This window comes from Ahaetulla prasina, chromosome 2 (assembly GCF_028640845.1).
Source record: "Ahaetulla prasina isolate Xishuangbanna chromosome 2, ASM2864084v1, whole genome shotgun sequence".
NCBI classification, from domain to species: Eukaryota; Metazoa; Chordata; class Lepidosauria; order Squamata; family Colubridae; genus Ahaetulla; species Ahaetulla prasina.
In genome coordinates this window covers 267,435,039-267,460,996 of record NC_080540.1, presented here as the reverse complement: position 1 = coordinate 267,460,996, position 25,958 = coordinate 267,435,039, and the positions used below count along the sequence as shown (strand labels likewise).

The 25,958-nt window shown below is 34.1% G+C and overlaps 1 protein-coding gene across 2 annotated transcripts in view; it reads left to right on the top strand.

The window, feature by feature from the left end:
* Positions 1 to 25,958, top strand: part of RASGRF2 (Ras protein specific guanine nucleotide releasing factor 2) — a 123,504-nt gene that overhangs the window by 73,104 nt on the left and 24,442 nt on the right. Inside the window, exons 16-18 of one of the 2 annotated variants that reach the window (XM_058169265.1) lie at positions 7,315 to 7,440; positions 8,965 to 9,054; positions 14,007 to 14,113. In XM_058169265.1, the coding sequence (XP_058025248.1) occupies positions 7,315 to 7,440; positions 8,965 to 9,054; positions 14,007 to 14,113 (323 nt within the window). Of the gene's footprint in view, positions 1 to 7,311; positions 7,441 to 8,964; positions 9,055 to 14,006; positions 14,114 to 25,958 lie in introns of both variants that reach the window. The other variant, XM_058169264.1, reaches the window with a different exon arrangement.

The following is a 25,958-nucleotide window of genomic DNA, read 5'->3' as shown; positions in this document are numbered from 1 at the left end:
GCAATATTGGAAAAATAAGCTTTTCTGCTTCCAATGCAAGGATCTACTGTTAAGCTAGAAAAAGAGTTGTTATCAGGCAGAGCCAGATGCAGGTTTTTTTTGAGACAATTTAAAGATGATCTGCCTAAATACATTACTGTCAGTCATGTGTGTTAATATTTATTTAATAGGTATATATGCTGTATGGATTTTTATCCCACATTTGTTATTTCTATAAATAACTCAAGAGCATGAACATGACTAATATTCCCCCCTCCTATTTTCCTCACAACAAAAAACCTATAAATTGGGTTGGGCTGAATGAGAGTGATTGGCCTGAAGTCACCCAGCTGGCTTTCATGCCAAAGGTGGGACTAGAATTCACAGTTTCCTCGTTTCCACCTTGAGATTTTAACCACTAGGCCAAATTTCTAGAAACAGGAGAAAAAAGATTGTATGGGGATCACTCTTTATGCATTGTAATTGCAGTAAAATAGTCCATTACTATGAATTTAATAACATTTTAGAGCTGTGATGGCGAACCTATGGCACGAGCTCAGCTCTGCCCTGCCTCCAAGGGGCCGGGCGGAAGGCCCAGCTCCGCCTTCACTATGAGAATTTTGATGACATCACTTCCCTTCGGCTTCCTGGTTGACTAACTGTACTCTGGACTCGTTGCTCCTGTGAGTGCCCCCTGGTGGATCCGGAGGAAATTACAAGGATACTGTGCTTGCCTGAGGATTTTGAATTTTTTTTTTTAAATGGCAAAAGGTCAGAGACCAACTGCTGGAGAGATGGAGAGAATTCTGGAAAAGTTATCCAATATGGACAAGAAACTGGATGATTTGCAAAGAGGCCAAACGGAAATAAGAGCAGAAATTGTGACTATCCAAAAGGATTTAAAGGATACTCAACAAGTCTCAGCAGAAAACAAGCAGAAAGTGGAAGGTCTGGAGGGTGAGATGCGGGCAGTGCAGAAAAGAGAGGAGACGACAGGCAATGCTGTGCTTAGACTACAGATGGATAAAATGTCTTATTTCCTTAGGTTTCAAAATTTGGAAGAAGTGGACCAAGAAGATTTGAGAGATGTTGTGACTAAATTGTTGGGAGAATTTCTTGGGAGAGGTGTTGATTTTATGAATTGGGATGTGGATCGAGTTTATAGAGTTAATTCACAATATGCACGCACGCATGCAGTTCCCAGAGAGGTTCATGTCAAATTTGTGAGAAGAGAGACGAGAGATGAAATTCTTAGAAAACATAGGAGTGGGGCACTGACTTACAGGGGCAGGGAGATAGCCATTCTGAGGCAGATTCCCAGACAGGTACGTGAAATGAGAAAGAAATATTACTTTTTGTCAAGCAAATTGTACCAGAAGGGAGTAGGCTTCAGATGGCTGATGCCAGAGGGATTGATGATTTTCCGGGAGGGCATTATGAAAAAAATTAGTACAATTGCGGAGGCTACGGCCTACGTGGAGGAACACAAAGCCCTCCTGGAATCAGAGGACCCAGGAATTGAAGAAGGGGAGGTTATAGACCATGGGGCGGAGGCGGCTGCCGCTGTTGCGGCCCTGGAGTTGGGTCAGGCTGAACCCAGAGTTCTGAGATCCAAAACTAGGAAGTGATAAAGATATTTGGTATTGTGTTGGTTTTCCTTATTCTCTTTTGTACGATATTCTGTTTATTCTTGACCCTTCTTTATTGCGTATGTAAGATTTGTAAACTTATCTACTTCGTGTCACCTGCTTGCCATATGGCTGTTGTATGTGTTAAAAAATTTGAGTAAAATTCTTATTTTGAATAAGAAAAATGAAAATTTACCATACCTGATATGTATTTGTATAAACCTTTTTTGACCAATAAAAACTTTTTGAACAAAAAAAAAAAAAAAAAAAAAAAAAACATGTATAACCACTTATCAGCCTTGTATGTATTACCGATTCTCTTGTTCCTTCAATATAAACAAATCAATCATGCTTTTAGTTTTGTATTAATTCTTTTAAAATATATAAATACGAATATATATTGTATTTGTAATGATTTTTTTCTAAGCAGATCTCTAGTCACCATACTGATTCATTCTTGGGTCTCCAAACAGCCATGTGACTTTTTCTGTGGTATTTTTTGTTCCATTTCCCATTTATTTATTCATATCACCTAATAGAATTTTTTCCCTTGGATCATTCATTGAAAATATTGCACGGCTTCCCCCCAACCACCCAATGCTTCTTCTATTATGAATGTGTATGAGTGTGACAGAGCAGCAGGGCCTTGCCTGCCAAAGAGAACTTACTGGGCCTAGTTGATAAGGAGGAAGCGGGACGGATCTGCCTTTTGCATAAGGCAGGAGAAGCATGAAGTCCTCACCTAACAATGATGTGGTTCTCACCTAATGACCACAACTAGGATTACTGGAATTACCTTTGCTAAAAAGTGTAGTCACATGATGTTTCAACTAACAATTGATTTGCTTAGCAATGGAAATTATGAACCAATTAGGGTTGTTATATGACCACTACCAAATCCAGGCTACAGTCTGTATTTTTCAAATGTACCCCATTAGATGCAGAGTAACTGTACTAACCTATCTTGTGAAATACATACTGTATTCATTCACTTGGATGAAAACATTTTCCAGTTTTTTGAACTCTCAAACTCCCATTTATAAAGTTACAATTAGAAAATAGGCTTCGCTTTTACTTCATTTCTCTGTTCTTATATTTAAAAAGCATTCTATAGTTAAGGAGTCACTGGCAAATTGTGGATATAATTAAAAAAATTTCTGTTACTGTTTTTTTAAATATATTCCTTTTTTTTAAAAAAAATAATCCCATTTATCAGGAAAGGTAAAATAAATGCTATTTCAGTTATATAGTCATAATGAAAAACTTCAAAATGTGAAATTTCCCATTTTTATACACTATTGTATATAGTGTATAGTTGTCAGTTGAAGTTTTCATTCTGGTCCTCTATTGGAGCGGGAAAATACTTCTCCTAATTGGTTGTTTGGCTGATCAGTTTCATATAAAAGCAGCTGTGTCAGCCAGGGAGAGAGCTTGCCTCACAGGCAATATTGAATAAAGTACTGTTAGAAATCACTCTGGCCTCATCTCCATTTTTCGTCCAGAACTTAACACCCATAGTCAAAGTAAATGGGATTGCAGACAGAATTTAACTCCGATAAACAGAATAACTTGCAATAGAGAAATGCTAATTACTTCTGCGCAAAGTATGTGTGTTAAATGCACATGTCTCTGGACTCAGAGGACTTAGAGCAGTGATGCGAACTTTTAGAGACCAAGAGGCATCCCAAAACCCACTTATTTACTGCAAAGTGCCAACATGGCAATTAAACATTAATGGTTGTATGTTGCATTATTTTGAAAGGACAGCACATTTACACTGTTATACAAGCTGTATACTCACTACTTTACATTGTAGCCAAGTGTCATTTCTTCAGTGTTGTTACATGAAAAGATATACTTAAATATTTACAAAATATGAGGGTATGTACTTACTTCTGTGACATACTGTATGTCATAGTTTTCTCAAAATAGTCAAATTTGTTGACTTTGCCCAAAAATCCCTTTTTGACTTAAAAAGTTGTTGTTTTTAATTTGCATTTATATCCCGCCCTTCTCCGAAGACTCAGGGCGGCTTACACTATGTAAGAGTGTTACATGGATGAGGCTTGTAGTTGTACATATTTACAAATTAAATCAAGATTCAGAAGGTGACTTTACCACAGTAGCCAAATTAAGACAGTAGAGACAGCCTCAGAAAAACCACATCAAAATTTAACACAGCACACCATTAATTGGGGAAAAAAAACTTCCGTTAATTTCTTGATATCCCAAATTAATACATGATTTAGTTTGCATTTCTGATAGGATTACTGTAAAGCAGAATTGCAAGTCACTGCTTTGCTCCTCAAATTGAACACTATAAGCAGCTGAGCCCATTAACTGACAAAATATTCCATTTAATTAAGCATTTTAAGACAATGTTCCCAGGGAGGTTTCATATCCAAGTTTCTGGAAAAAAAACTGTTCCAGCCCCAGACAGTTACTATATCTCACAAGCTATGAAACCTGATTTTGATCCCAGATGTTGATGTATTATTGTTATCTCTAACCCCTCATCTATTTTTTTGTTCTTTGCAAGATTATTTCTGAGTGGTTTGCATTTGGTTAATTAAAAAAAAACTTCTATATTCTACTTTCTATACTGTCCAGAATGTTAGTTAATGTTAGTTAAACACTAAAAATGCATGGTGTTTGAATCTCTAATTAGGATTGGGAGTGAATTTTGTCTTAAAGATTTTTTTGAAAGGCATAATTAAGCTTTAGGGTGAATATCCTGCATTTCTTTCCTACTCTCCAAAAGAACTGAGCAGGGATTTCAATTCTAATAACTTCTCCCCTTACTAATATTATAATAATATTTTCAGATGGGCAGCAAATTGGAAAGAAATTGGCTTTCAAAAGCTGCAGTTTGGAGGCATGGCCCCGCCCCTGTCCATCCACCGTGGAGAAAGGCTACGGTTCTTTCTAACTGAGTGCTTCACATTAGTCTTTCCTTGTTTCTTTTCCTCTGGGGGGATGGGCTTGAGAAGGGGATTGGGACAGCCTCGGTGGGATCAGGCATCTCATGGAGCAGCCTAGGGAGCGGGGTCCTCACCCTGGCAGAAAGTGAGGGGGGCGGGAAAAGAAGAGCCTTATGGAGCTGGAGCTGCAGAAGTAGAGACTGATGTTTACAGCGGGCCAAGGTAACCGCCCCTTCGGCGAACTCTGTGCTGGGGCGACGGCATGCATGCCCACAGCTATGAGTGTCATCTCTGGCACACGTGCCATAGGTTTGCCACCAGGGACTTAGAATGATTCATGCCTTATTCACCACTCATCTACTGCAAATGGTCCAAAAGACACTAGTATGGACAATATTTGGTGTCTCCCATTGAATTCATAAAACACAAAGCATGCTTCTGCTTCATGGACTGCACTGATTCCCAATGGGCTTCTACATCTGATGGCAGGATAACTAACATAAAAGAGTTATTCAAAATAAGCTAATTCATATAAATATTAATTTGCATTTTTTAGCTTATAATATGAGGTATCTGGATTTTCTGACAGCCTAAAGAATTATTCAGGAGCATTTACTGAAGAAGAAGTGGCTAATATTATGAGAAAGCTAATAATGAACGGGAGAGTCACAGGATTGAAGGAGCCATGTAAAACATCATGTCCAACTCCTTGCTCTGTGCAGAAAATCAAATACTTAAAATACGCAGGATAGATGGCCCTCTGGCTGTTCTTGAATCCAGCCAATGAATGGAAGCCCACTATTTCTTTGGTCCCATTGTTGAGCTGTCACTGTTAGGAAATTGTTTTTACCTTACAAAAGATACAATGTTCTACTATAAAAGTAATTCTCACTGCCAAATAAAGTGTTAAATGTAGAAGTCAAATCTGTTCTTCATTATCAAGTGCTTTCCCAATCAAAGAGTGGAGCACAGTAAACTCACATCTGGAAACAATTCATGGCCATGATTTTATTATTCTGAATTTTAGTCTTCTGAATAAAGAAGTTGGAATTTTAGTTCAGAACCATCATTATTTTTAGGGAGCATCCTTTAAGGTTTATGATACCAAGGGGAAATGTTTGACATCTCTTGTTATAGATAGAACCTTAGGAATTAAGCTGGTAATATCTGAGCTTGTCTATTCCTCCAAGCTTATATTAGATTAACATTATAAAGGGGATAATCTTATAGAAAAAAACTTCTAAACTAAATCAAGTCAGTGGTGATTTATTTTAAATATTAGGGTGTAGTATTTGATAGATGAAATGATTTTTTTTCATAAAGGTAGAACTAAATCAAATCTCAACACTGAAAAGAAAAGCCTTTCTCAGTTTTCTCATGTAATAGCAAAATGGTTTTGCAAACAATAAGTTTTAGTGAGCTATATGTTTTCTCTTTCATTAAACAGTCTTGTAATTCAGATTCCTTCCTTGTTTCTTTAACCTGGATTCTGAGGTTTTGTGTGCACCATTAGACTGTCTAAATAAAACTGGTGCAAAAAACCCAACTTTGCTACTTCCAAATATGCAGTATCACATTCCCCTAAATTATGGTTGAATTGAGTTAACATTGAGTTTTGCACCTTTGCCTAGTTCAAAGCATCTTGTGCTGGCACCTCCTTAATCCAAAAATGTATTTTCCCTAGGTTGCATGGCTGCTGTGCAAATCCAAGAAATGTTTGACATCTCTTGTTATAGATAGAACCTTAGGAATTAAGCTGGTAATATCTGAGCTTGTCTATTCCTCCAAGCTTATATTAGATTAACATTATAAAGGGGATAATCTTATAGAAAAAAACTTCTAAACTAAATCAAATCTCAACACTGAAAAGAAAAGCCTTTCTCAGTTTTTTCATGTAATAGCAAAATGGTTTTGCAAACAATAAGTTTTAGTGAGCTATATGTTTTCTCTTTCATTAAACAGTCTTGTAATTCAGATTCCTTCCTTGTTTCTTTAACCTGGATTCTGAGGTTTTGTGTGCACCATTAGACTGTCTAAATAAAACTGGTGCAAAAAACCCAACTTTGCTACTTCCAAATATGCAGTATCACATTCCCCTAAATTATGGTTGAATTGAGTTAACATTGAGTTTTGCACCTTTGCCTAGTTTAAAGCATCTTGTGCTGGCACCTCCTTAATCCAAAAATGTATTTTCCCTAGGTTGCATGGCTGCTGTGCAAATGCAAAAGCCCGCCAAGTTTGCACCATCCGTATAATGTGAAAAAGAAAAAAAAAAAAAAAAATTATATCAATATAGTGATTAATTATTGAACAATGGTGTTCAAATAGAAACATCTGCAATTTATTTATTTATTTTATTTGTTGAGTACATATTAGATAATATATATAAGTATAAGCATGGATTGAATACATTAAATCAATACAATTAAAGGGAACATTAGGATGGTAGGCACGTTGGTGCACTTATGCATGAGCGTGCCTACCGTCCCTGTCCTAATCACAATTTGTATAAACTGAATACCATACACATCATACCCCAGTTGATCCATGAATTACTTGACATTGTGCTCATCAATTTTAAAACCTGTTGAGATGTTTTTTCCCTTTCAATTATGTATTTTTATTTGTGGAGTTATAAATGTTGGTTATATACTGCCCAGATACAATACGTTTTCAAAGTTGTTTCAGTCATTCGTTTCTACACACTGAAAATTTAAGTTTTTAGAATAAGAATTTTGTATGTTTCCTGTATGTCTATAGTTCTTTTTTTTTTTTAAATATAGCAGGAGTTTTGGAATCTGTACCAGTTGATCATTCTATCCCAGAAAGTGCCTCAACAGTAGATCCTCCTGAGCTGTCTCCATGTAGATCCCCTTCAACTCCACGACATCTACGTTACCGGCAGACAGGAGGTAATATGAAAATATTTACTTCATTACAGAGCTCTGTTGCATGGATTTAAGCTGCTTCAATGGGATTTGAATTCTTGTGTAAATCAGTCTGGATTGCAGTCTTAGTCCTGAATTTGTTCCTCTTTTTAAATTTTTTTAATCTCTAAGATATTAATTTCCTTTTTTTAAAATGCTTCTTTATCACACACTATATAGAAAAGAAAATGTAAATAATACCATTCAAAATGACAGTGGCAGCAAGAGAATTTTTTGCATTAGCTGTGATGAAATGTTCTGAAACATTTTGAACAAAATGTACATTTGTTTGAAAAAAACATTAACTTCAGACTTCTGACAAATTTGTGTGATACAAGCTTGAGGGCACATTTTGGCTACCTGGTGTGAAGAAGATACGTACTATTGTTAGTGAGAAATAAGTCTTGTACTTAATAATAAAATAAATGTATCCCGTATATACAGCATAGGTAGATGTCCTAATCTGGTGAAAAGGCTTGGAACTAGCTATTAAGGAAACTGCAGAGAGAATAAATACTAGTTAACAATAACCCCAATGATTGCCTTAGCATTCTTTTTCCTTCCTTCCTTCCTTCCTTCCTTCCTTCCTTCCTTCCTTCCTTCCTTCCTTCCTTCCTTCCTTCCTTCCAATACATCTGAGGTATGCTGCATACTACTGAGATATAAAGAATTTAAAATATTTCGGAAGTAATAAAGTTTACATGTACAGAATCATACAGTATTTATTAATATAACATTAATATAACATTAATAATTTTTATTATTAATATAACATTAATAATTTTGCCTATATAATATAGGGTCTCAAACCACTAACAAACAGGAAAATTAAAGTCCAGGTTACTGTTAAACATAATAAAACTTGGGAAGAGGACTATGGATTTGAGCCCAAAGAACATAATGTTGTGAAATCCACTTAAGTCATTAGATGTAGGCCTGCTTTGGTTATTCCCTCAATGTGAAAAGACATGGGCATAGCCCAAAAAACAAATCTTCTCAATGGTGGCCCAACTTTATGGAATATGTGGTCTTTGGACAAGATTTTGTCCTTAAAATCTTCCTTTTAAAATAGGCTTTTAATATCTTGAAGCCTAATGAGAAAGAGGGATAGGCATCTTTGCATTTATTTTTTATTTATTTATACTAACATATTTCAAGATTGCTTGTTAAGATTTCTGTACATTCCTCAATGTTATGAAATTGGAGTGGAAATGAAATAAATAATGAACTGTGTTTGCTTCCATTCTTGAGTTGCTGTAAAGATTCAGACTAGACATACTGTATCAACACTCTGGAAAATTCAAACAAATTCATGCCTGCCTTGGTAGAGCTTGACAATAGAGACAGTAAGACTCATTCTATAAGCTGAATACACACACACATACACACACAAACATATATTGCACAGAGATGTTCAACTGGATTCTTATTTATAAAACAATGTTAAGTGAGGTATTTTTATTTATAAAACAATGTCAGCTGATGTATTTATTTTTATTTTCCTTGCAGTACAGGTGACTGACAATGGTCATTGTCCTGTTTCTCCTGCTTCAGCTTTTGCTATTGCTACAGCTGCAGCTGGCCATGGAAGTCCACCAGGTAAGATTACTAACAGATCTATGTGAATCAACCCTGATTTGACTTGAACTGGACATTTGAGCATGATAAGTTTCCAATTCAAGATTTAAGGGCAAACCAATTTATTCTACCTGATATGAGAGTTGATTTTAAAGAAGAATTTGTTAGTCTGTAATGAGAAGTATCAGAATATCTATTGCTTCTTCAGTTTTTGGACTGATGGGATAGAAATATTAGGGATTACAGAGCCAAGTTTAAATTATCTTCACAAATTCTGCTACAATAAATCTTGAATTGCATTTCTAACTTAAAAATAAACTTTTTGAAAAATTATAAAATATGATGGTTTTATCTCCGAAGAGTCAACTCTGAGGTGCAAAGACTGAACATAAATTTGTTTCAATCTGTCTGTAAATTATATATCCATCTACATATATTCTGTTTTCCTTGTAACTTTCACAAACCGTGATGAATTTGAATAGAATTCTATTTTTGTTCCAGAAGTAAAAGCTGTTTTGAAACTGGAGAACTGTTGCTTAGCAATTCTATCAAATGGTTGGGTAAATGCTTTCTTTCAGACTGGCAAATCATACTATGAAGCTTTTATTAAGTAATTATTAAGCAATAACCTTGTATTAAAGTTACAGTTATCTGAGAAAGATAAAGAGGACTCCTCGTTGATAAATACATGGTAATAAATATATCTCCTTTTATAAGGAAAGGCGGTGTATTTTGGTGATAGTGCATATAAGGTAAGTTCCAGATTCAGTCCTCTGGTCTTCAGTTAAAAGCATCGGCAGGTGATGGGACCAAGTTGTCAAGGATGTCCTTGAGATATCCTAGGAGACCGATAACACTTTACATTAGACATGGTACCTGTTAATAATGCCTCTGAATTCTAATTTATACTAGAGGTTAGTGAAATGTGCACAGCTTTTTTTACGTTAATACATTAGAAATCTTGGTTGTGGTCTTTTTCTTGCCCCATGATAAAGTCTGCACTTGTGGTACAGCCAAAACAAAAACAAATCTCATTTTATTTACATTTTATGTTAATTAAAATTAAATATACTTCTGCTTTATATGTATTTAAATCTGTTCAGATTTTATATAAGGAGAAGTATTTTTAAAATAAGTAAATTCTAATGCAGAAGAAGCAGGAGATAAGGAGTAATTAAATAACTCACTTCCTTTTTTGGATAATACTTTATCACACAAATGTATATTTTCTACTATGTAGACACTTGAGAATGTATCTGTACCATTCAACAGCAGTGTAGGAAGGGACTTTTAAAAAAAAATTCAATTGCCTTTCTTCACTTGAATAATGATGAAAAACTGTTATGGAAACCCAGGATTAGTCAAGATTCATTCTATTTTGACAGAAGAACATTCTTACTTATGTGAGCAAAATAAATTCCTTTATGACTCATTGTTTCTCTTCGATTGATTTAATGTTAATTTGCACAAGAATTGCAATTTCAAATAACAATAGTATAAAACTAAAAAATCAAAATGCAGCACATCTTCATAGGTATTGTTAATTAAATCCTGTGGTTGGAATGGCTGTTTAAAAATACTTCAAAAATGCTTCAGACATTTATTAATTCTTTCAAAAAAGTGGTGTTTGGTGGGTGTTCTTTAGAAATGTATTAGAAAAACAGGAACAAGAAAGTTGTCAACACTCTTCTTCATTGCAACATTCTTTCCCATTGGTGGCTATATAAATGAATGAGAATAAGAGGAATTAAAATTTTAAAACTGCCTTGCTAGAATATAGTTGAACAGGAGTCTGAACAATGATCATCTGGATGGAACTGGACAACAAACAAATACAATAAATCAATAGCAGAGATTGTCATCTCTATTCCTGACGTGCTTTGATAATCAAAAATGTATTGCCATATACTGTATGTAAAAACTACATTTATAATTGCCTTGTCTAGTAACTGATAGCTCTGGGCATCCACTAACTATAACCACAGTTAAACTATCAAAATTTGTAAGAATTAAGTATGCAAGGATATGTACAAATGAAAGAAGATATATTTGTTTTCTTCTTGCCTATACTATATTCTTTTGTCTATACTACTAGACTATTTTATTGAAACATAAATGTAATTGTTTTCTATTCATTTGCTTTAAGTATTGCAGAGTTACTACTCTGCTAGTTTATAGGCTGGAAATAAACATTTTCTTAACATTTCTTCCAAGCCCTTAATAATTGTAGTTGTTATTTTTATTTTTTTATATTTTTATAACTACTGTTATAAAAATGTTAAGTAGAATATTTAAAGTGATGATAGCTTTCTATAAATTTGTATAGCTGCATTACATTGACTTAAAGTTCTTTCATGAATTAGTTCACATGTATAACATGCAATTGACATTTTCAGAATTCCCTTTATTCCCTTTGCATATTAAGAATATAAATTCCATTAATAATTAAGTGCAAAGATGGCATATCCTCTTCAAAGTAAACCATTAAGATTGCATTCAACTAGCGTAGCTTTGATTTTATCATGTTGAATAATAGACGGAAAGTTAAATGGAGTTCATCATCATAGAACTAGAAAATGTTGAAAGTTAGTTAGTTTATTTATTTATTTGTCAACAAATACAAGAAACAAATAAAGTAGACACAGACATGGACACATGAAAAAATTTTGGCACAAAAAAAAAAGAATATAAATTGGCAAAACAGCCATAAACACATAGAATGATTACATATAGTTGGGACCAGTAGGGCAGGGATGGTAGGCACGCTGGTCCGCTTATGCACGCCTCCTTAGGGATCTCTTAAGAAACATGAAAGGTTCTTGGTAGACAGTTTGTGGTGAAAGGTATGGGGATTAGAGAGACTAACAACAGGATCAGGTAGATTGTTCCAGACGTTTATTACTCTATTTCCTACAATTGTTATTGGCTTGTTTAGTCCTCATAAATGATAGAGCCATATAAAGAGAAAATCCCACCTCTAATTCTGTGTTATACGACAATAATATGTGTATTGCAATAAGTAGCAGAAAGATTCCTACAAAACAGCACACTTCAAGTGGCTGACTGTCTCCAAATCAATCATAGTAAGCGTTGAAAAGAAGCCAAGCATTCTCCCCCAGAGGTAGAATAAGTCCTTCCAATCCCAATTATAGGAAATCTGAGAAAAGGAGAAAAGTGTTCTTTTTCTAAATATGGAAACTATTTTGAAGTTTCCCTGCATGTGAAACTGTTTACATATGTCTTTTCAGCTTTAAGAGAATCAGTTTGGTATAGTGGTTAAGGCATCAGGCTAGAAACAGAACATGAGTTCTAGTCCTGCATGAAGCCAGTTGAATGGACAAGTTGTCCTCTCTCAGCTCTAGGAACCAGGCAATAGCCAAATAATTCTGAAATCTTGCTAAGAAAACTGTAGACACTACAGGTAGTCTCCAGGATGCTATAAATAGAATGAAGCCTGGAAGCTATAGCATCTGTCTATCAAATGTTTGGTATATTTAATTTGTCTGAACAGATGGACAGACTAACTGCTCACAGGGACACTCAGCTCTAATATTTCTGGTTATTAAAAGATTTGAGGAATGAAATGGTTGCATGTGGATGACAATCATCATATTATCTCTCTTGCTTCTTGGTTCAGACAGGTGGTACATATCTTGATCATTGGTTTGGGGGAAATGGACCAGTTATGGGAAATAGATATAATCTATATATTTATAGAATTGTTGTAGTTAAATCTGCTAGATTCTGTATTGCACTATTGCTTTGAAAACACACGTTTTATCATCTGATGGTTGTCTTGGAGCCAGCCTTAATCTGGGTTGGAGTTTGTGGCTAGATGTGCCTTTATGCAATTTAGATTAGATATGTGCTATTTGAAATGCTGTTAATACACTCTGCATGACTTTGCCTTTGAAAAATGATCAGACTTCAGTGATCCATAAAGCAAATGATCATGTTATTAACAGAAGCAACATATTGAGACTAAGCAATTACATTAATGTATTAAGAACATTGTGAACTGTAATTATTTGATCCTTAACTACCAATGTTTGAAACCATAAGGAATTGCCTTATTAAAGACTATTTACCAGTAGGAGTTCATGCATGGATAAGGTCAGAAAAAATCTCCTTGACAGCATCAGGTGTGCTGCTGAGTCTGCCTCTTTCTTAGTAGCTTTGGAGAAAATCATAATTTGAGATTAGGTAGTCCTCAATTTATGACCATAAATGAACCCAAAATTTATGTTGCTAAGTGAGAAATTTGTTAAATTTTGCCCCATTTTGTTGCTTCATTTTTTAAGTGACTCACCGCAGTTCTTAAATTAGTAACATGGTTGTTAAGTAAATCTGGTTTCCTCATTGACTTTGCTTGTCAGAAGGTTGGAAAAGGGGATCATGTCAACCCCGGAACCTGGCAACTATCATAAGTATGAGCCAATTGCCAAGTGCCCAAATTTTGATCATGTGACCATGGAGATGCTGCAATGGTCATAAGTGTGAAAAATGGTCATAAGTCACTTATTTCAGTGCCATTGTAATTTCGAATGATCACTAAATGACCTGTTGTAAATTGAGGACTACCTGTATTTGGTATAGGGAATATTAGCTACATTCCCCACACTGATACAGTAGTTGCATGTATAGATAGTTAAATTGCATGTCAACATAGTTAAAAATCTGAGTAGGTAGCAGCAAATAGGTTATGAACAATTAATTTATTGTTTTTGCTCCCCTTTTCAAGTAAACTTTTTTTATAAATGCAGGAAACTCTTTTTCGGCAGTTGCAAATATATGTTGTAACATTTAATATATATGGTATGTGTAAGCAAAATTTTTAAAATCCTATGTGTGTCAACAATGAAAGTTTTTTAAAAAAATGTTTTTATCCAACCAAGCTATACTATGAAGAATTTTACTTTGATAATTTTCTTCATCTAATTGATTTTATTTCATATCTCCTTTAAAATATGTAGCATTTAATAATTCTGAACGAACATGTGATAAGGAGTTCATAATACGTCGAGCAGCTACTAATCGTGTCCTGAATGTCCTTCGCCACTGGGTGTCAAAACATTCTCAGGTACTTTTTATAATATATGTTTTCATGTGAAGCAGTGACACATTATTTCCACAGTTTATGTATTGTACAAATTCTCCTACTTTCCAGTTTTACAAAAAAGTCAAGAATTTATTAGACTTGCATCCTCTTTTTTCTTATTGAGATGTTAGCAATGCTGAATGAGAATTTTGGGAATTTTAATGCCAACACCTATATGGGGAAAACTCTGCTGGCATTAAACTTTGTAATAGCTTGCGTATAATTTTTGGCAACTCTTCCTTATTCTAAGTAGCTCTTCTGGATATTGCTATTACCTGGTTTCTATAAAATAAGGTTTGTACAATAAACTGATATGAAAGTCCCCCCCCCCCATTATTTCTAAAATATATGCAAGGCTGTCAAGAATCCAATACTGAATCAGCAAATAGGTTATGAACAATTAATTTATTGTTTTTGCTCCCCTTTTCAAGTAAACTTTTTTTATAAATGCAGGAAACTCTTTTTCGGCAGTTGCAAATATATGTTGTAACATTTAATATATATGGTATGTGTAAGCAAAATTTTTAAAATCTTATGTGTGTCAACAATGAAAGTTTTTAAAAAAAATGTTTTTATCCAACCAAGCTATACTATGAAGAATTTTACTTTGATAATTTTCTTCATCTAATTGATTTTATTTCATATCTCCTTTAAAATATGTAGCATTTAATAATTCTGAACGAACATGTGATAAGGAGTTCATAATACGTCGAGCAGCTACTAATCGTGTCCTGAATGTCCTTCGCCACTGGGTGTCAAAACATTCTCAGGTACTTTTTATAATATATGTTTTCATGTGAAGCAGTGACACATTATTTCCACAGTTTATGTATTGTACAAATTCTCCTACTTTCCAGTTTTACAAAAAAGTCAAGAATTTATTAGACTTGCATCCTCTTTTTTCTTATTGAGATGTTAGCAATGCTGAATGAGAATTTTGGGAATTTTAATGCCAACACCTATATGGGGAAAACTCTGCTGGCATTAAACTTTGTAATAGCTTGCGTATAATTTTTGGCAACTCTTCCTTATTCTAAGTAGCTCTTCTGGATATTGCTATTACCTGGTTTCTATAAAATAAGGTTTGTACAATAAACTGATATGAAAGTCCCCCCCCCATTATTTCTAAAATATATGCAAGGCTGTCAAGAATCCAATACTGAATCAGCAAAATAGGTTTTGTCTTTGCTTAGTTAACTCCTTCTATGATTGGGGCCTTGTTAAATGTAATTGGATTTTTGGCATGATTTTAGGGCAGATAAAAGAATCATTATATTCTCTAAATTTGATCCATGGTCCATCTTAAAATTAAGTGTGTTATCCTAGAGCCAATTATCTGGGTAATATCATTTCCTATAAATTGTGCTTGACATTTATAGCCTCAAGAGTTCAGTTATGTCAATAGTAGTGCCAATCTCATTTAGAAGATGTATTCTGTTATTGGCATCAGCTATGGAAATGAAGAATTGTGTCTTTTTTCTTGCTTTTGAGGATCGATTCTATTTTCTAAAGAAGTATACCATAGGTTATTTATCTATAATTATTGTGCTTGTGGAAAATGGTACTGTGGCACAGCAACTTTACACACAACAAATAATGTTTGAATAGTATGTATCATGTGTATTGGCCAACTGATTCAGTTATCTAAGCAGCAGTGAAATTGATCCATATCACCTGTCCATAATCTGTCCCCTTCCAGATTGTGCTGGAATACAGTTCCCATCATCTGGATAGCTTTGACTGGCAACAAGAAAGTAGCACCTGAAGAGCACAAAGTTGGAGAAAGTTCTCCCTAACTAAACTCCCTAGATAAGGTCATTATCACATGGAAGTGAATTAACATCAGAATAATACAGCAAACAAGTTTCATGCTATCCAATAGTATGTTGCCCTAGTAGAAAACCATGAAGAGGTGAAGGCAAAAAGTGTACAGTATGCTGCTGTTACTTTCTTGAAACGGATGTACAGAAGCTCGCAGTAGTAGTAAGCGTGTACATAAGAAAAAGTAACTTCAAAATCCCCTTGATAAGATTAATTAATAATTAATTAATTGTAATTATGTAGCTCAAACCTAAGTATATTTAGTCAAATAAGTCACTTCCAAGTAAACTTACCTAGAATTAAATCATAAGGATTTAGCATGTCAAGATTGACATCAGAGTATTTTCCAAATTAGACCAAGTATATCTGAAAATTATGCCATAACTATTTACTGCTTTCCAAATTAACTTGACTAACTAAAATATAATGTAACAATCTATATAACATTTTTTTATTTACTGGAAATATAAAATATAAGTTCAGTGCAAATCTTATACATAATGTATTTAAAGTATGATAAATACAATATATATAACATGCAGCAAGATATAAAAAATAAAACACAGTAATAAAACACAAAGGACATGTGGAAAAGGGGTCTGAAACTACAGGTATCTCTCGGAAAACAGAACAAGGTGGGACAACATGTATATCATGATTTATGTACTTGTGCCAGACTTAAATCCTTAAATGTTTTACCATTTGGACAAAGGCCTCATGATATACATCAGTTTGACTCCCAATCCCAGGTTAATGATTTCACATTGTATGGAGTTTTTTTTGTTTGTTTGTTTGTTTGTTTTTTTTACATTTATATCCCGCCCTTCTCCGAAGACTCAGGGCGGCTTACAGTGTATAAGGCAATAGTCTCATTCTATTTGTATATTTACAAAGTCAACTTATTGCCCCCCCAACAATCTGGGTCCTCAGTTTTATTCAAGAGAAAGAGGTGGAGGAAGATAGAGTGACCAGATCATCTGGAGCTCCATGCAAAGCTTTTAAAGAGAGGTTTTGTTAATGTTTTTATTGTTATTAACTGATTGTTTAATTCTTAGTAGATTTTTTTCTTTTCTCTAAAAAGACATGAGATATATCTGTGTTTTATCAGAATCTGAACACCTACTCTTTGATATATTGGCTCTTCAGTAAAAAATAGTCCATTATGTGAGTTGTATATTTAGTACCCAGAATGCAAGACTCCCACAGCTTTCCTGTCACAACATCCGATAGGTATTTGCATTTCGCCTCAGTAAAGCACAGTGTTAGATAACACGCTATAGCAAATATACTTTCTTATTTGACACGCAAAATTCTTAGGTTCATGGTGGCAAGCTATAGTGCTTTTCTGTTTCCCAGCATGTTACATGCATTTATCTTCTGCGAACACAACCCTAGTTCCTTGGAAGCTAGCTAGATGGATAAGCAAAGAGTTCCCCAGGTAGCTGTATTTCATGCAGGGCAGAAATGCCACGATGGAGGGCTTCAGCTATATGAGTAGCTGAAAATGATAAGATAACAAATGGAGCAACCTAGAAGTATATAAAAATGCTTCCTTAGTACAATGTAACACATCACCCTAAAGAAAAATATTGTGGAATGTCCTAATTTTGGAATGATTACAAGAATGGTGTAAGTTACTAGAGAAAGAAAAAACAGACTTGAGTTAGAGGAAGAAATGAAACTGAGATGTAGAAATTTAGGGAAGATTTTTTTTCTTGATTATGGAGTCACAAAAACAAAAAGATAAGCTATATCATTGTCAGGATAAAGAGGTCTGAAAATGCTGTATGTCTTTCTGAATTCTTTGAGTAATGTACTCAATCAGGTACCTACTCCAATTTGGTTGGCTTTGGATTTCAGAAGATAATACAGGAAGAGGCAAGGATGATAAAGCTACAAAGAGTGGCAGAAGAAAAGAAAGGGACATTTATTAAGCAAGGCAGAATTTGTTCTTATATATAGGCGAAGTATTCCATCTTGAAAAATAGTGCCCCTCCCCAACACTCCTCCCTGCTATAGACAGACATCACCATCAACTTCACCTGGTGGCTTTCAACAAGGACTTTCAGAATTCTCTTGTCAGCATAGCCATTGAAAACAAATAAAGAATTTGCTTGTGTTTCCAATGTTAAAAAATTTGAAATCAAAATGAAAAATGAAAAAAAAAATATTATCAATAACTGTCAAAGCTGCTATGTAGAAGTTGTACTCAATTAAAACAATACTACTAGGAAATGAAAATCTTTGGCTAGATAACAGCTTATTTGCTTGAGAGATTTGAATGTTCCTCTTAACATTTACTTTGTCAGTTTCTGTAGTTTAGTCACAGTATAAATAATACGAGTAAGGAGCTTGCCAGAAATTCAAAGTAGTAATATATTTACATTACATTTTATTTATTACTTAATCATGAGCAATATGGTAAAAGAGACAGATAAATGAAGGGTGAACTTTTGTTGAATTTTATCCTGATGACTTCCCACTGTGAGATGAATTATTTTGATATTCATGTTTGTACAGTCAAAATAACAGACTTTGATGTTAGTGGTGAAATCTTTAGTACAGATATTGGCTGATTTAGTCTTCATTCCCTTTTTATACCCTTATTTCAGGCCTACTAAATATACGTATTGATACTGCTTTGAGGGATTGTTTTATATTTGTGTCTTTATGCTCTAAAGACAGATGGATGGGTTAAACTGGCCTTGATTTTGTATAGTATGCTCTGATAAATCCAATTTATCGTAGATTATATTAGAAGTATTTATGATCTGATTCTATATGGAACTACTGGAATTCTTGACTTTCACAAGATGTTGGTCCTTTAAACAACACAATTAAGTGTGCCATATAAGTGCAACCTTTGTGAAATAAGTTTTCATTCATCTACTTCTCCCCTTTTTTGAGTTATCAAGTTATGCAAAATGTGGTGTATTTTTTTCCTCCTTTAACTGTCTGTATTTTAGCATTGTATCTAATCTGTGAACGATGGTCACTTTTAATTTGGTGAACAATATATTTTTCAGTTATTTTTTCATTTCTTTAAATTTATAAGCTACCCTCATTGTTGAGGTAACACTTAAGTGACATACTAGCACAATAAACATAATTTAGAATTCAAAAGAGAAAAAAACCCTCTTTGCTTGTTTGTAATTAAAGCTATCTACATTTCCATGTGTTTACATAACAAAAAACTGCTGTTAGTTGAAAATATCGGCCAATCTTTCTAATTGGCTTTCAGTGAAACTAAAGGAGGGAAACAGTAGGTGAAAGAAACTTACATAGTTTTGAGAATGCCAGAAATCAAACTACTAGATAAGCAAGTAAATAATATATGTTGAGTAAAGTGGTAATTTGATAAGGAAGATAGTATGGTAGTTAAAATGGATTAGAAACCTTGAATTCTAGTCATCCTTAAGCACTGAAGCTGATTGGGTGTTCTTAAGTTGGTCACTCTCTCTTAGCCCAGCCTAACTCGCAGACTTTTTAATAGTTTTTTTAAAAAACTATTTAAAAATAGTTTTTAAAAAAAAACATTTAATACCACCAGCAATACAGCTACCCTTCAAAAAGACCTTGACTTTTTCTCCGAATGGTCTAAAACTTGGCAACTCCACATCTCAACCAGCAAATGCTCAGTCTTACATATTGGAAAAAAGAACCTAAACACTAAGTACAAGCTTGATGGACATTGCCTTACAGATGACCCCCACCCTGTTAAAGACCTTGGAGTTTTCATATCAAATGATCTAAGTGCCAAAGCACACTGCAACTACATCGCAAAAAAGGTTTTAAGAGTTGTAAATCTAATCTTGCGTAGCTTGTTCTCCAAAAACACTACACTACTAACCAGAGCATATAAAATATTTGCTAGACCAATTCTTGAATATAGCTTGACTGTCTGGAACCCATACCACATTTCTGACATCAATGCAATTGAACTTGTCCAGAAATATTTTACAAGAAGAGTTCTCCACTCCTCTGAATTCAACAAAATACCTTATGCCTCCAGACTTGAAATCCTGGGTTTAGAAAATTTAGAACTACGCCGCCTTCGACATGACCTGAGTTTAACTCATAGAATCATCTATTATAATGTCCTTCCTGTCGAAGACTACTTCAGCTTCAATTGCAACAATACACGAGCACACAATAGATTTAAGCTTAATGATAACCGCTCCAATCTTGATTTCAGAAAATATGACTTTAGTAACAGAGTTGTTAATACTTGGAATATACTACCTGACTCTGTGGTCTCTTTCCAAAATCCCCAAAGCTTCAACCAAAAACTGTCTACTATTGACCTCAGCCCATTCCTAAGAGGTCTGTAAGGGATGTGCATAAGAGCACAAGTGTGCCTACCGTTCCTGTCTTATTGTTTCCTTTTGTTATATCCAATTAATATAGTTATTACATACTCATGCTTATATATATGCTCATATATTGTATAGTTATTTCATGCATATGCTTATATATACTGTGTGACAAAATAAATAAATAAATAAAATAAAATAAAATAAACTTATTGAGGCTCTGATGCTACCTTGAGCTATAGAAATAAAAGGGTAGGACATAAATATAATAAAATAAAATAAAGGAGCGGCGAGAGGACAGACCCCTGAGGCACCCCACAAGTGAGGTCCTTAAATGTTTTACCATTTGGACAAAGGCCTCATGATATACATCAGTTTGACTCCCAATCCCAGGTTAATGATTTCACATTGTATGGAGTTTTTTTTTTTTTTTTTACATTTATATCCCGCCCTTCTCCGAAGACTCAGGGCGGCTTACAGTGTATAAGGCGATAGTCTCATTCTATTTGTATATTTACAAAGTCAACTTATTGCCCCCCCAACAATCTGGGTCCTCAGTTTTATTCAAGAGAAAGAGGTGGAGGAAGATAGAGTGACCAGATCATCTGGAGCTCCATGCAAAGCTTTTAAAGAGAGGTTTTGTTAATGTTTTTATTGTTATTAACTGATTGTTTAATTCTTAGTAGATTTTTTTCTTTTCTCTAAAAAGACATGAGATATATCTGTGTTTTAGCATTGTATCTAATCTGTGAACGATGGTCACTTTTAATTTGGTGAACAATATATTTTTCAGTTATTTTTTCATTTCTTTAAATTTATAAGCTACCCTCATTGTTGAGGTAACACTTAAGTGACATACTAGCACAATAAACATAATTTAGAATTCAAAAGAGAAAAAAACCCTCTTTGCTTGTTTGTAATTAAAGCTATCTACATTTCCATGTGTTTACATAACAAAAAACTGCTGTTAGTTGAAAATATCGGCCAATCTTTCTAATTGGCTTTCAGTGAAACTAAAGGAGGAAAACGGTAGGTGAAAGAAACTTACATAGTTTTGAGAATGCCAGAAATCAAAACTACTAGATAAGCAAGTAAATAATATATGTTGAGTAAAGTGGTAATTTGAAAAGGAAGATAGTATGGTAGTTAAAATGGATTAGAAACCTTGAATTCTAGTCATCCTTAAGCACTGAAGCTGATTGGGTGTTCTTAAGTTGGTCACTCTCTCTTAGCCCAGCCTAACTCGCAGACTTTTTAATAGTTTTTTTAAAAAACTATTTAAAAATAGTTAAAAAAAAAACATTTAATACCACCAGCAATACAGCTACCCTTCAAAAAGACCTTGACTTTTTCTCCGAATGGTCTAAAACTTGGCAACTCCACATCTCAACCAGCAAATGCTCAGTCTTACATATTGGAAAAAAGAACCTAAACACTAAGTACAAGCTTGATGGACATTGCCTTACAGATGACCCCCACCCTGTTAAAGACCTTGGAGTTTTCATATCAAATGATCTACGTGCCAAAGCACACTGCAACTACATCGCAAAAAAGGTTTTAAGAGTTGTAAACCTAATCTTGCGTAGCTTGTTCTCCAAAAACACTACACTACTAACCAGAGCATATAAAATATTTGCTAGACCAATTCTTGAATATAGCTTGACTGTCTGGAACCCATACCACATTTCTGACATCAATGCAATTGAACTTGTCCAGAAATATTTTCTTTCTTGTCATATATTCCATGTAACAGGAACACATTTCTTCCTCTTTTCTCCTACCGGATTTCTAATGTGCATGGTTATCATGGCAGACAAAGAGGTAGAATACATTATGGCACTTCAAATACTATTAGCATTCTTCTTTATCTTGTGTATAGTAAATTCACTCACAGTAAAAACTCATGCTAGGGCCAAGGATCATTAGATGTACAGTAATACATCCCACTTCATTTCTTGTGTTAGAGAGGTCATTTTTCTTCGACATATTGTTGATACGATTTTGATTCCATAGTAACAGTAGAAACAGCAGATATGGAAAAAGTGGAAAACAAGGATCCACAACTGAAGCAACCACACACAGCACAATGATGAATGTGTAAGGATAGAGCAGAAAAGGATTTTGGAACATCGGAAAATGTTGTATTTTGGCATGTTTCAGATGGGAGTATATTTAAAAACAACAGCATCTGCATTTAAGACAATGAAATATGATGCTTTTGCATGCAGTATAAGTTTTGCATTGAAGACTGAAAGGGCTATTAGAGGTTAACTTTTGCTTCTACTTCAAAGATACTTGATATGGAACATTTTGTTGAGAATTTAGCTCACTCAACTTTAACTATGACCTCTAAAAATGACAATGGATTATGTAGTAGCTATAACATGCTACCTCTTGGTACAAGCTCACAAGAGAAGAAATATTCCACTGGAGAATTCATCAAATTGTTGTTCATGTTTCTCTCATTCTGTTTACTGAATGATTAGGGAGTAGGAAGTTATCAGGGCAGCTTCTTTAGCTTCCATCTTCCAGCCATAGAACATTGTCTGGATAATGAACTGCATTTATTCTGAAATTTCTTCTTACAAAGCTGTAAGTATCAAACAATTTTTTTTAAAAAAATAAGGTTATAATTTTATACTTGAACTTTGCAGAAGTAACTATTTCTTATTGAACTAAGAATGAACTAAAAAAACTCCTGACTTAATTAGTATACTCTAGAACTGCTAAGGGGTGGGTGGATAGGTTCATGAGTGTCTACGGAGGATTTGTCAAAATCTTTATTTCAAAAGCCTTTCAAGCATATATTTCATTTTCTTTTTATTCTTCCATACTATTTCTAAGAAACACGAAGCATGACTTTCCCAATCTAATATAACATTACTGTCATGGCCTTTTAACAGTTTTTCTTGTTAAAAATTATTGAGGATGAGATCTTATTATAAAAGTAATAACAGGCAGACAAAGAGGTAGAATACATTATGGCACTTCAAATACTATTAGCATTCTTCTTTATCTTGTGTATAGTAAATTCACTCACAGTAAAAACTCATGCTAGGGCCAAGGATCATTAGATGTACAGTAATACATCCCACTTCATTTCTTGTGTTAGAGAGGTCATTTTTCTTCGACATATTGTTGATACGATTTTGATTCCATAGTAACAGTAGAAACAGCAGATATGGAAAAAGTGGAAAACAAGGATCCACAACTGAAGCAACCACACACAGCACAATGATGAATGTGTAAGGATAGAGCAGAAAAGGATTTTGGAACATCGGAAAATGTTGTATTTTGGCATGTTTCAGATGGGAGTATATTTAAAAACAACAGCATCTGCATTTAAGACAATGAAATATGATGCTTTTGCATGCAGTATAAGTTTTGCATTGAAGACTGAAACGGCTATTAGAGGTTAACTTTTGCTTCTACTTCAAAGATACTTGATATGGAACATTTTTGTTGAGAATTTAGCTCACTCTCAACTTTAACTATGACCTCTAAAAATGACAATGGATTATGTAGTAGCTATAACATGCTACCTCTTGGTACAAGCTCACAAGAGAAGAAATATTCCACTGGAGAATTCATCAAATTGTTGTTCATGTTTCTCTCATTCTGTTTACTGAATGATTAGGGAGTAGGAAGTTATCAGGGCAGCTTCTTTAGCTTCCATCTTCCAGCCATAGAACATTGTCTGGATAATGAACTGCATTTATTCTGAAATTTCTTCTTACAAAGCTGTAAGTATCAAACAATTTTTTTAAAAAAAAAATAAGGTTATAATTTTATACTTGAACTTTGTAGAAGTAACTATTTCTTATTGAACTAAGAATGAACTAAAAAAACTCCTGACTTAATTAGTATACTCTAGAACTGCTAAGGGGTGGGTGGATAGGTTCATGAGTGTCTACGGGAGGATTTGTCAAAATGTGCAAGAAGACAAGTGTAGTAGTGTCATGAATGAAGCCTGAGGCTGTTGTCTGTGCATGTGAATAAACTTGGAAAATCCATGGGCTCTGGTTATAAAAGATCCTGATTTTTGATTGCCACTCATTCTGCAGATTTTAATCCTTTGTGGACAACACTGACTCAAATTCTTCACAAACATACATTATGAGGATCAGTTCGTTTTCGAATTAAAACATAGATTTAAGCTTAATGATAACCGCTCCAATCTTGATTTCAGAAAATATGACTTTAGTAACAGAGTTGTTAATACTTGGAATATACTACCTGACTCTGTGGTCTCTTTCCAAAATCCCCAAAGCTTCAACCAAAAACTGTCTACTATTGACCTCACCCCATTCCTAAGAGGTCTGTAAGGGATGTGCATAAGAGCACAAGTGTGCCTACCGTTCCTGTCTTATTGTTTCCTTTTGTTATATCCAATTAATATAGTTATTACATACTCATGCTTATATATATGCTCATATATTGTATAGTTATTTCATGCATATGCTTATATATACTGTGTGACAAAATAAATAAATAAATAAAATAAAATAAACTTATTGAGGCTCTGATGCTACCTTGAGCTATAGAAATAAAAAGGGTAGGACATAAATATAATAAATAAAAATAAAGATAACTTATTTCCACTTTAAATAAGAATGTATAGTGTATGTTGAAGTAAGATAACTTCACAGTTAGAATTGTACTCTAGATACCTTTTGGTTTTCTTATAAGTATTTTTCTAAATGTGTTCAGTTATCCCTCACTTGATGCTAAGTTACATTCCTCCAAAATTCCTTGCATAAAATGTATTTCCATAACAAGAGATACTGAACTGGTGGGAAAAGGTAGTTTTGGAGTATAGTGTTAAAAGTTTATAACCACAACACATTGAGAAATGTACTCATAACATTTCAGAGCCTTTTTCTTAAGCATTATGTCACTCAGAAATATTTTCTTCCTTGTCATATATTTCATGTAACAGGAACACATTTCTTCCTCTTTTCTCCTACCGGATTTCTAATGTGCATGGTTATCATGGCAGACAAAGAGGTAGAATACATTATGGCACTTCAAATACTATTAGCATTCTTCTTTATCTTGTGTATAGTAAATTCACTCACAGTAAAAACTCATGCTAGGGCCAAGGATCATTAGATGTACAGTAATACATCCCACTTCATTTCTTGTGTTAGAGAGGTCATTTTTCTTCGACATATTGTTGATACGATTTTGATTCCATAGTAACAGTAGAAACAGCAGATATGTAAAAAGTGGAAAACAAGGATCCACAACTGAAGCAACCACACACAGCACAATGGTGAATGTGTAAGGATAGAGCAGAAAAGGATTTTGGAACATCGGAAAATGTTGTATTTTGGCATGTTTCAGATGGGAGTATATTTAAAAACAACAGCATCTGCATTTAAGACAATGAAATATGATGCTTTTGCATGCAGTATAAGTTTTGCATTGAAGACTGAAAGGGCTATTAGAGGTTAACTTTTGCTTCTACTTCAAAGATACTTGATATGGAACATTTTTGTTGAGAATTTAGCTCACTCTCAACTTTAACTATGACCTCTAAAAATGACAATGGATTATGTAGTAGCTATAACATGCTACCTCTTGGTACAAGCTCACAAGAGAAGAAATATTCCACTGGAGAATTCATCAAATTGTTGTTCATGTTTCTCTCATTCTGTTTACTGAATGATTAGGGAGTAGGAAGTTATCAG